The sequence below is a fragment of the Neovison vison genome, chromosome 6 (assembly GCF_020171115.1).
Source record: "Neovison vison isolate M4711 chromosome 6, ASM_NN_V1, whole genome shotgun sequence".
NCBI lineage: Eukaryota > Metazoa > Chordata > Mammalia > Carnivora > Mustelidae > Neogale > Neogale vison.
In genome coordinates, this window is record NC_058096.1 from 162074832 (window position 1) to 162087849 (window position 13018).

The following is a 13018-nucleotide window of genomic DNA, read 5'->3' on the forward strand; positions in this document are numbered from 1 at the left end:
GAAGAAAAGCTTCCACAATTCCCAGTTTAGGCCTGAAGAACTCCCTTCAAACAATGAGTTCACAAAGTTCAAATACACAGGGCAAACCATTATGAACTAAGAGTCACAGGTAAGAAATAACAGATTTAGCACTATAGATATTGTCCAGTTATAGACTATAAAACGTACATGAATATAACATTTAAAGAAATAATACAGACAGAATTACAAAGATACCAATCAACAAAAGACATAAGGAACAAACAGATGAATTTGGGGGAGGAAGTATCTGACCTACCAGCTATTAAGATTTATAAAGCTAATTATGACCATGTGATATTAGTGCAGGAACAGACCAATTAACCAAATGAACAAAACAGAGACTTCAAAAAATGGTCCACAAATATTATAAAACTTTGATACATGACAAAGAAGTAATTCAGATCAATGTTGAAAGTAGAAACTATGAAAATAATAATGTCATAAAATTCAACAAAATGCTGAGATAAAGGTTTATCAAGAAAAAAGGCACTTCCTTACTAAATATTAAAACTTACAATAGACATTTTTATTCCCTTGGGAGATGGTAGTTATCCAAATTCAAATAAAATATTCAACCACATACTCCAAAACCACATACTCCAAAAACTAGAGACCAAAAAGAAGAGCAAATAAAATTACCCATAGCACATACTTACAATACAACTAAGAGAAGACTAATAACACTTCGAACTTCAGTTTACAAGTAAACAGGGGAAAATATGACACCCAAGGTCAGCAATGTCAACTACAGAGTCCTCACAGAGAGAAAAATCAGAGGAAACTGTATGGAGGACGAAGATCCCGATAGTGGTGGAATGCAGACCTCTACTAAGATTCCCCCCAAAACCCCTAGGTAAGTAGCACTTAGAAAGGAGAGCTATCCCTTTGAAGCTTGGTGGATAAAGGAAAGGGAGAAAGAGAAAATGTACTGTAATACTTACTATAATAAGATGCTACTGCAGAATTAGAAGCAGAAAGCCCCTCAGGTATCATTTAATAAAGAAGCTGCCATTTCATCATACCAACAAAAGAGGGCATTCTTGAATGAAAAAACTAAAAATTCTTCCTGGCCTCAAAGAATCACTTGTAAAAAAATTCTTAGGATTAAAAAAAAGAAAAAAAAATTCTTAGGATACTTCAGGAAATTTGAATACAAAATGGAAGAGCTTGAAAGGACGTTGAGCATATAGTATAAAAATTTACAAAGAATAGGGACACCTGGGTGGTTCAGTCAGTTAAGCATCTGCCTTTGGCTCAGGTCATGATCTTAGGGTCCTGGGATGGGAGTCCCACACTGAGCTCCTTGCTCAGTGGGAAAGCTGCTTCTCCCTCTTCCCTCTGCCTGTCTCTTCCCCTGCTTGTGCTCTCTTCTCTCTGACAAGTAAATAAATAAAATCTTAAAAAAAAAAAAATTTACAAAAAATACAAGGGCCAGAAGGAACAAGTTAAATAATACCACAAAGAAATCAGACAAATCCAGAACCCAGACCATCTAAGACAACTGGCCTAGACTCTTCAAAAAATGTATCAATGTTATGGGTATAAAAGTTGGTAATGTGACTGTTTTATACACATTATGGAACCTTCTTGCATATGATAATGATATTATGGATATAATGCAGCATACTTTAAAGTCTTAGGAGGAGCATATTAAATATTTATGGCTGGAATGTCATAACGTCTATAACTTACTTTCCAATTGCTGAGATAAAAAAAGAATGGGTGTGGGAATGTATTTATACAGAGAGTTAAAACAAATATGGCAAACACTAGTTATTCAATCTAGGTCATGAGTGTTCACTGCATTGTCAACTTGGTTATATCCTCAAAATTTTTCTTAGTAATGAGTTTGGGAAACCATGCACTATGGTTACAGAGATATAGATCTGGAAAACAAGAAAAGAAACTACAGCAAAGAACTGAAATACATATGACAGTACTCATTAAACGAAGTAAAGAATGTTTTCTTTAATTGCATGGACATTAATTTGCCATGCATTAAGAACATAAATTAAAAGGATATATTGTTACTTTATATAAAAATAAACTCCAGATATATTGAACAAATTAAATGTAAAATAATGTTTTTGAATAAACTGGAAAACATTTGCATAGCCTTGGGACTGGACAATAGTCCTTTTTACTCAGGACAGGAAATTTGGAAGTTATAATGAACAGAACAGATATTACCAGAACAGAACAGTGGTTACCTACCACAACAAAAACTTTTAAGATTTGATGTAAAATGCCACAGACAAAGGAGACACTGAGGAAATATTTAAGACTTTTAACAAAAGAATAAAAAATCTGAATATTTAAAAGACTGTAACAGACTGACGGGAAGATAAAACAGCCCAATTAAAAGATGGGAAAGGAACAACAACATGTAATTTGCAGAAGAGGATATGCTCACTTAATTAACGAATTTAAATTTCTGAACCTCAACAGAATAAAAACTCCAGGAAGGCAGGGTCTTTTTTTTTTTTTCTTTCCCGGTTCACTGACATTTCCATAGGTTACAAAAGCAGGAACATGCTAAAAGCTTTCAGAAAACATTCGCTAGCTGTTGGTCAGATGGATAGGTGGATGGAAAAGTGCAAATTAAAACCAAAAAGCACAATTCTTCACCTATCAAAATGACAGCAATTAACAAGGCTGTTACATTCAATGCTGGAAAAGGGAAAATAATGTCTTGAATAAAAACCACACCCAATCTTTAATTGAACACTAGGAGGAATCTATTCCACAGATTAGAAGCACCAGAATTCCAAGTATAATAAGTACATGGAGATCAGCATTCTTTGTAATGGCATAAAACCGTAGACAACATGAATGACCCTGACTTGTGAAAAGTTTATTATATCCTGTTATATCAATAATGTGGGATACACATGGCTATCAAAAGGATGTGAGAGCTGTCATTATTGATGTTGAAGAATGAATGCTCTGTGAAAAAAAGGAAGCTGCAAAGTGTTTTACTAGTGTGTTTAGTATGGGCAAACAAAATCTGAGTACCTACATAAATGAACATGGAGTAAAATGTGGAAGGATACATATCAAACCTGTTCAATTACTTGAATCTTCCCACTTTGAAACTAAAGTTAAGATAGACCGCACCAGGGGTGCCTGGATGGCGCAGGCAGGGGACTGACTGACTCTTGATTTTGGCTCAGGTCATGATCTCAGGGTCCTGGGATTGAGCCCTGTGTCGGCCTCTGCAATCAGTGGGGAGTCCACTTGAGGATTTCTCCCCCTGTCCCTCTGCCTTCCTTCACCCCAATCTCTCTCAAATAAATAAATCAAACTTAAAAAAAAAAAATAAAAAAAAGATAGCACCAGGGTTCTTATGATGGATAGTGAAAGATGTGGCATTCATTGTAATTTAACAGAGAAAGGCTATTGGCCAATCCCTAATTTCTAAATGTCAATAATAGTGTTTTGATATATAGGATAAAAATATGTATCACATATTTTTGGATAGGAGATGACCCAGTACTGGATAGGAGATGACCCAGAGATGATCAAAGAAAAAGCCTCTGGCCAACCACTGGGTTCTTGTTTCATCTCTGTTTGTAACTTTATCTTAGATACATCATTTAACTCTCCAAGGCTCAGTCTCTTCACCTGAATTAGGGCCAGATAATCTTTAAGATTAAAGGGCTAAAACATTCTGATTTAGTATCTTTCCTTACATTAGGAGAAGAAGAGAAGAAAACAAACAAAACAAAATGCACAAACAGAAAACTCATTTGGTTTTATATAAAGTTCAAAAGCAAGAAATTGAGGTTTACCGGTTAAAAAATTGATTTCCAAGATTAAACACTAAATTATCTGAGATTTCTTTTATTAAATATATACTGATTCTCAAGATCTTTACTTTTTTATTTTTTATTTTATTATTTTTTTTTTTTAAAAAAGATTTTATTTATTTATTTGACAAAAAGAGACCACAAGTAGGCAGAGAGGCAGGAAGAGGTTGGGGGGAGAAGCAGGCATCCTGCTGAGCAGAGAGCCCAATGCAGGGCTTGATCCCAGGACCCTGAGATCATGACCCGAGCCAAAGGCAGAGGCCCTAACCCACTGAGCCACCCAGGTGCCCCTGATCTTTAATTAAAAAAAAAAAGATTTTATTTATGTATTTGAGAGAGAGTACTCGTGCATGCACAAGCGGGGGAGGGGTAGAGGGAGAGGAAGAAGCAGACGCCCTGCCGATCATGATCTGAGCCACAGGCAGATGCTTAACTGACTGAGCCATCCAGGTGACCTTTATTTCTTTTTTTTTTTTTTAATAAAGATTTTATTATTTATTTGACAGAGAGAGATCACAAGTAGGCAGAGAGGCAGGCAGAGAGAGAGAGAGAGGAGGAAGCAGGCTCCCCGCTGAGCAGAGAGCCCGACGTGGGACCCGATCCCAGGACCCTGAGATCATGACCCGAGCCGAAGGCAGCGGCCCCAAAAAATCAACTTTTTTGTTTGCAAGATGGGAAAAAAATGTGAATGATTAGCATGGAAAATAGATATTTGGACATTCTTAATAAAATCTTATATCAGACATAAATGAAGTAATACAAATATATCAAAAAGATGACTAAGTACTCCTGGATTTGAAAACACAGTAGTTACTTAATTATAAGAATTAAAACTATATTTTTTTAAGATTTTATTTATTTATTTGACAGACAGAGATCACAAGTACGCAGAGAAGCAGTCAGAGAGACAGGGGGAAGCAGGCTCCCTGCTGAGCAGAGAGCCCGATGCGGGGCTCGATCCCAGGACCCTGGGATCATGACCTGAGCCGAAGGCAGAGGCTTTAACCCACTGAGCCACCCAGGCGCCCCTAAAACTATTTTAAAGCAGTCTTTGACATTAGTTGAAAACCACAGAGAGAAAATGCTGTCTACCTGAATGAATGAGCAAGTGAGGGAAAACAACAGAACTCTGAGAACTAATGATTTAGCCAACAACGTGTCTCCATATAAGCCTCAGTAAAAAACTAATCTCAAAATCTGGTGCAAATTACAAACAATAACAATTATATTACCATCTAATTCAATCTCTGTATTTGAAAAAGAATAGAAGTCAAAGTTATTGGTACAGGAGGGTGATTTCAACAAGAAAATACTAAAAAGCATTTCTACTTAAAATGACAAAACTTCAAGTTGCTTTATTTTCAAATGTTCTATTTTAATGAGAATCATACTAATTGAGCTTTAAGATGGATTTATGGATGTTGAAAGGTAGTGATCATTACTATAGATTATAATTTCAGAGCTAAAGATCTAGAATACTTATTTACTTGGTGAGATTAGAGTGCATAGCATTATAGACAAGTACTTTCTGTGCTTAATGCACTTATTAGATGCACGACCCTGTGCAAGTTAACTTCTCCAAACTTTAGTTTGCTCATCAATAAAATTAGGATAATAAGGTACCTAACTATATAGGGGTTCTGATTTAAATGAGAGAATATATGTGAGAACACTCAAACATATTTTAAAAAAAATTATTACCTAAAATACTCTAGAGATAGAAATATACATTTTCAGTCATTGGAGACAGAGATGGGGGCCTGGGAGGAAGAGAGAGCACACAAGCAGGGGAGAGGAGCAGGAGAGAGAGGGAGAAGCTGGCACCTCACTGAGCTGGGGGCCTGATGCAGGGCTCAATCCCAGGACCCCAAGATCATGAAATGAGCTAAAGGCAGACACTCAACCATCTGAGCCACCCAGGTCTCCCTAGAGAGATAAACATTTTAAGCAAACAGGTACCTTCAGCAATTATATTCTAGACCATTAAGCCAAAAGAAAAGAAAACGTGTTTACCTTAATTCCTATTATGAAGTTATAAATGTTATTAGAAAATTCATTTTATCCTTACTTTAATTAGTAAAGCACAAAGGTAACACTTTTGACACCAACATAATATGGATTTTTTTTTTTAAAGATTTTATTTATTTATTTGACAGAGAGAAATCACAAGTAGATGGAGAGGCAGGCAGAGAGAGAGAGAGGGAAGCAGGCTCCCTGCTGAGCAGAGAGCCCGATGCGGGACTCGATCCCAGGACCCCGAGATCATGACCTGAGCAGAAGGCAGCGGCTTAACCCACTGAGCCACCCAGGCGCCCCCATAATATGGATTTTAATGGCAATAACGTATTGGTATGGAGTAACCCACAATCCTTTTTATTGATCCTCCCTGACTTAAAGGCCAAACAATTACAATATAAGTAGAACAGGTTGGCATGAGGAGCCAAAGAACAATGAAAAACTAACACACACTAAAGATAAACACAGGTCCTACTGGCTTTAATTAACTGGATAGGATACTTTGCTAAAAATGGCATGCATCTCTTTAATCTTAACATATATCTCTGGGAGAAATAAACTCCCAAACTATAAAAGTAGATTCAGTCAGGATTCCAAAGAAGTTCACTTTATTTTTATTTTGGTAATCTTACCTGAAAATGTATTTGCTAAACTCAGTGGACTGCAATGGGCTTCAATGAATATATACATACCACTCCTCTATCTACCATATTACTTTAATAAGGAACTACTCATACCTATCTGTATATTATATACCTAGGAGTAGCAAATGAAATGCCTAGACTGAATCCCCATTATTTCAGAAGCAGAACAGTTATACTGAAAGACAGGGCAACCCAACCTTCAAGTATTTCAAAGTATCAGGTTAACAAATAATTCATCTTCTTTGCTTAAGTTACAAAGAGGCAGATTTTCATGCAATATAAAATAGAATTAATTTATTCAGAACTGAATTTGGCTTATAACCTTCTTGGAGGACACTATGCCAAACTGAAAGAATAACTGTATCTTTTAATTCAATAAGCTTGAGAAATTTATTCCAAGGAAATGACTAGAGGAGATGTGCAAAAAGATGTATGTAAAAGGATAATGGAATTGTTTATAACAGCAAAAAATACTAGATATTATTTAGCTATGAATAGTTTTTAATTAATAACTTAAAATAATGAGAAAATGCTCCAGGTAAAATAGTAAGAGAAAAGGTATACAAAACAATTTAATGGTGCCACTGGTGTCCTCCTAAGAAAACATGTCTGTATAAAAATTATTGGAAAAGTAATTATGAAAGCAATTAGAATTACATCATAATTTATCAGTTGATTATACCCACATGTAGTGGTACTATAGATAGTTTCTGTTCCAAATTTTAATTCATGCACACACATTATTTTAATAATATGTTTAATAGTCATCTATCAGGAATATAATAAAAGGGACTGCTATGCTTGAATAGTAAATTGAACTATATGCCAACGTTCCTTCTCCAAGATTCTACAACTTCAAGAAAACTTTCTGTAACTAATTTAAAAATCAATAAGCCTGTGCCAAGAACAGAAAATCTACAGTTAAATTTTTAAAGGACTGAGAGCCAAGAAAGGCATTAATTTCTGAAGCAGTATCAATATCCTCTAGCCAGTAGCTCTTTTCTTAGATAGAAAAATAGGTAGTGAACCTAAACAAGCTGTGGCAAACAAAAGCAAAAACCAAAAAATTGCAGAATGAATCTGCAATTGCTAAAAGAAGAAGGATGAGGGAAAGGGTAATAAGGAATGAGGGACTCACCCTTATTTTTTTTTCTAAAAGAGCTGCTGCTTAGATGGATGATACAATCTGTATTAGTGATTAATGCCTACGATCACAAAAGCTACCTAGTATTTTCATATCTGGTAGGACAACAAACCAGAGAAGGTGAGGTGCCATAAAGAAAATCTTTCTTTAAAAAGAGTATCAGGGACGCCTGGGTGGCTCAGTTGGTTAAGCAGCTGCCTTCGGCTCAGGTCATGATCCCAGCGTCCTGGGATCAAGTCCCACATCGGGCTCCTTGCTCGGCAGGGAGCCTGCTTCTCCCTCTGCCTCTGCCTGCCACTCTGTCTGCCTGTGCTCACTCTCGCTCCTCTCTCTCTTACAAATAAATAAATAAAATCTTTAAAAAGAGTATCAGATTTTATCAATTCAGTTAACATCAAAATTAAGTGAGCTTTGGTAGGTAAACTACAATCTCAATTTTCATCTAAGAAAGGGGAAAAAAACATGAAATACAGAGCTAATACACACCAATGGCTCAGACTTAAAAAATATTATATATTATCACCATGTATTTAATATTAATTCATTTTAGTTAATTAAGACATTTCATGAAATAAATATCATGTATGTCAGAAATCTCTAATTCAAAAATCAAGACAAAAAAATTTCCCTTGCAGTAATTCGAGGTAGCCATTTGTTACAAAAGAAAGAAACCATAGAATATCATACTTTTTTTTACCAGAGATAAGAATGCATAATAGAAAATACCATGTAATAGAATATGATAACTAACATTTGGATAAGAATATATTCCTATAACTGCAAAACAAAAAGAAGATACCAAAATGTAAATCACTCAAAATACCCAGATAAATCAGTAAGGCATTTCTATTTCACAATATTTACCTATTTTTATGTATATGAATCTATGTAAATATTTGTATATGTTTACATATAGATATGTAAGTGTGTATATATATATCATACCATCTTTCTTGAGAGTTATATGGCACACAAAAAAGTTAAAATGAAATATTTTGGTATTTTTCCTGTGTTTAGAATACATATGACTTGAAATGAATGTTCAGTGGTATAGAAAGATCAAGAGAACACAACTTACAGGATCTGGTCAAAATATACAGTTTATTTTTCTTTCCTTTATGCTTTTAATAAAAGAGATATAGATAAAAAGAAGAAAAGCAAAAATTCTGAAGACGATTTTCCTATCAATTATAAACAAGGAAAAATCTGTTTTCCCAAGTTACAACTAAAACACACCCAACACAGATGCGAAAGAGAGAAAGAAAAAGAGAAAGAAGCTAATGTCCTTTTAGCATTAAATACTTGCTTATTCTAATAGGATTTATTTTATCAGAAAGACCTGCAGAAATTAGCACCTGAAAAGTACTCAAGGCTTTCTTATCAGAATATGAAAAAAACCCATAAAAATTTTTAAAAGATTAACAATATGCTAGAAGCAGTTCTAATGTGATCAAAGAATGTACTATGTGTTGTATAACTTCACAAAAACTGTTTTTTCCTACTTATTATTATCTAATTTAGAAACCATTTTTAAGGCAATTTTACTTGACCACCACCCATTTCCCATTGTGACAAATGATTCAATATCCAGTATCTTCAACCATTTTTTCAACACTGAAGTATTCAAGACTCACTACTAGATGAATTTATAGAAATGTTACATAAATCAGTATTTCTTTAACAACTACAGCACCTGAAAATTAATAGCCAAATTCTGAAAAACCTCCTTGGTCCTTAAAAACAAAAACAACCCCCCCCCATCCCAAAACGTCCTTAAATGTCTCCCTTTAAAAATGACATCTGAAAAATGAATACTCTTAAGACTACACTAATCCACAGGAAACAGAAATATACAGTATTTTGAAAACATTTCTGAAAAGGCAGCATATTCTTCTGTGTGTTGCAACAGACTCTCCAGATCTGCAATCATGCTGCAGTCATGAATAAACATATTCCTCTGAAGTTCTAAGTATGTGTGTCCATATCAAGGGCATGAGGCATGTACATCAGATTTGAAATGGATTTACATTACCTCCAACCTTAGGGCCACCTGCTGAACCAGGCTTCCTTGCACTGTTGACAGGATTTCCGGATGTTTTAGGTGCAGGAACCTTGAAGGCTGAAGCAGTTGATGATGGCCTATTTCCATCCACTGATTCTTCATCATCAAAGCTTTTATCTACACAAAGCATTAGAAAAATGTATTTTAAGAGAACTAAGCTTTGTTCCATTTTCCATAAGACTCAAAACCAAATAAAGCCAAATGTAAAATCATTATTTTCTAAGATGTAATCCAAAATAAAGCTCCTTTGAATAAGCTTTTATATATTGGTTAACACCATATAAAAAAACCAAGTATAATTTAAAATTTGACTGGAGTATTATCCTATTTTTTTTACCTGTGTATCAAGTCAAAACTTAAAACCAAATATATTAACTCTAAGGATAGTAAAAAGCATTTTCATTTTTTTTTTTTTTGCTACTCATATGAGCATTTTCTGCCAGCTCCTCCCATAGTATATCTTTCAGCACACCCTGCCTTATTCCTTACACCCAGATCCTGCAACTTACAATCACAGATCCGTTTGCAAATCAGTCGCCTCATTCCTCTGAAAGCTCTTAATTTCCCTCACCGTAGGATGCTCCCAATGGTTCACATGGCCAAATACAGTAGATTCGGTACTAATCAAAGATTCTATCAAAAATAGACTGAAACAACCACAGAACCACCACTAAGGTTTGTGCCGGCATTTTTCTTTCTCTTCCCTGCCCTAGGTGCTGTAACAGCCAATCAGCTACAAGGTGACATCATCTTATGGCAGCTACTGCCAGATGAAAGGTAAAAATTCTCCATGTATTTAAAAAATTATCCATGCAGCTGTAATCCTTATTCTTTACCTAAATTTAAAAGGCTTTTAATACAAAGGTTTATAAACCTAAGTTTGTTTTCTCTTATGTATTTTACATGAAAATTAATACAAATACAAAATAAGGTTTTATGCAATATACATTCTGCTGTGGTGCTTATTATTGCATCAGTAAAACATGGAATATCACAGTGCTCATTACTGTGCATAATTAGCTCTGTAATCTTACAATCTGCTGTTTATTTAGGGCACAGAAACCAAACCAAACAATTTGCTTTCATAAATGATTCTAAAATATTCTACCCAAAGCTCCTTTCAAAATATTTATTAATGACCGCACTAGTATCATCTCCTTGTATAAAATGGAACCCTCCACCTCCCACAGGAAAAAATAAATCGCAAACTGTATGCATTTACTCGTCTGAGAAGATGGTTTTCTCTAGGACCCTGCACAAACCAACCACGACAAACAAGATGGGCGAGGCAGAGAAGCAGATTTACCACAGGCTTCGGATCAATGTCAGAATCTTTTCCTCTCAACCTGCTCCCCCTTACCTATGCAAATACCCAAATCAACTAGAATGAAATCAGTTCTACAAAGGGATACTTCGGAGTCCAACTACTGAATATATTTTAAAATTATATTATAAAATATATTATAAAATTACCACTTACCAAATAAGTGGTAAGACTTCTATTTGGAAAGAAAGAAAATCAAACAGACACACCAATATAAAGCCACCCTCAATTTCAGCAAGTGTTTTCTTTTTTCTTAAATAGCACAATTTATAAGAAAAAAGTACCTTCAAGTTAAAAGACATTTTTTCCCCATTTTTTAACATATTATTATTAGGGAGCCAGAACAGATCAGTTAAAATCTATGTTCTATATATGTTTGCTCTGTTAAAAACACTAACACAATCCCAAATAAACTTTTCTGCTACCACCATGTAAAAAAATATATATAGCTAAGAGAGACACAGTAGACACACAAATCCACAGAAAGACAGGTACTGAAACACCGAGTAGCCAGAAGTTCCCATGGAAACAGTGTTCTGTTCCTACACACACAAGAAATAAAGAGTACATGTCTCTACCACTTAAAAAAATTTAACTCTTAACACTCCCAAACTACTGGGAAATTAAATTTTAACTTTTTATCAAAATAAGGGAGATGAAAGTATATAAATCATAAGTATGCAGCTCAATGAATTTTCACAAAACAAACATGGCAGTGTAACCAGTCTCTGGACCAAAAGACCATTATCAGCATCCTATATGCACCCTCACTGACCTCCCCCAAATCAATTTTTCCTATCAGAGCCAACTAACCAGTCTTGACTTCTAACTCCATAATTGGCTCTGCCCATTCTTGAGCCTTATATGAAAGGAAACATATAATATCCACTCTGGTATCTAGGTTCTTCTCACACAGTACGTTTGACGATTCACTTTCATTGCTTATAGTTATCCAGTGTACCACAATTTAGCAATATTCATTCTGCTGATGATAGATCTTTGAGTTGTTGCCAGTTTGAAATTATTATAAAATAGTCTTCCTAAGAGGTAAGCAAACAAAGTTGAAGAGTTCTAAGACTTTTTTTTTTTTAAGATTTTTAAAATTTCTTTTATTTGACTGAGAGACAGAGATCACAAGTAGGCAGAGAGAGAGGAGGAAGCAGGCTCCCCGCGGAGCAGAGAGCCCGATGCGGGACTCGATCCCAGGACCCTGAGATCATCACCTGAGCCGAAGGCAGAGGCTTAACCCACTGAGCCACCCAGGCGCCCTGAGTTCTAAGACTTTGAAGCATTATTGTGGAAGTAGGAAACACATTATTTTGGATCAAGTAAGTCAAATATATACAGTAATCTCTAGGACAAGCAGTACTGGACCAGCAACTGAACATCACCTGGCAGTTTCTTAAAAATGCAAATTCTCCAGCCCCAAGAGAAATCTAATGAGTCAGAAACTCTGGAGATGGGGGCCCAGCATTCTGTGTATTAACAAACCTTCCCAGCAACTCTGACGCATGGTCAAGTTTAAGAGCCACTGCTCAACAGCAGGAGTTGGCAATTTTTTTTTTTTCTATAAAGGACTACAGAGTAAATATTTTAGGCTTTGTAAACCATATATGTGGTTTCTCTCTGCAGCTACTCAATTATGCCATTGTAGTGCCAAGGCAGTGATACATGATATGTAAACAAATGGGTGTGGCTGCGTCTCCATAAAATTTTATGTCCATCAGGAGGGTACTGGATTTAGCTTGCAAGGAACAGTTTGCCAATCCCTGCTCTAGAGTAACCACTAAAATAAGAGTAACTGTATATAGGGATGCCTGGGTGGCTTAATTGGTTAAGCACCTGCCTTTGGCTCAGGTCATGATCCCAGGGTCCTGGGATCGAGACCCATATCAGGCTCCTTGCTAAGCAGGGAGCCTGCTTCTCTCTCTGCCTACTGCTGTGCTCTTCTGACAAAGAAATAACAATCTTTAAAAAAAAAAAAGAGTAACTGTATAC

At 35.5% G+C, this 13018-nt stretch overlaps 1 protein-coding gene across 46 annotated transcripts in view; it reads right to left on the bottom strand.

The window, feature by feature from the left end:
- CLASP2 (cytoplasmic linker associated protein 2) overlaps positions 1-13018 on the bottom strand; it is a 180396-nt gene that overhangs the window by 117491 nt on the left and 49887 nt on the right. For 38 of the 46 annotated variants that reach the window (XM_044252774.1, XM_044252775.1, XM_044252773.1 and 35 more), the window contains one exon: positions 9667-9813. In XM_044252774.1, the coding sequence (XP_044108709.1) occupies positions 9667-9813 (147 nt within the window). Of the gene's footprint in view, positions 1-9666; positions 9814-10205; positions 10406-13018 lie in introns of those variants that run through there. The other 8 variants (XM_044252816.1, XM_044252814.1, XM_044252813.1 and 5 more) reach the window with 3 other exon arrangements.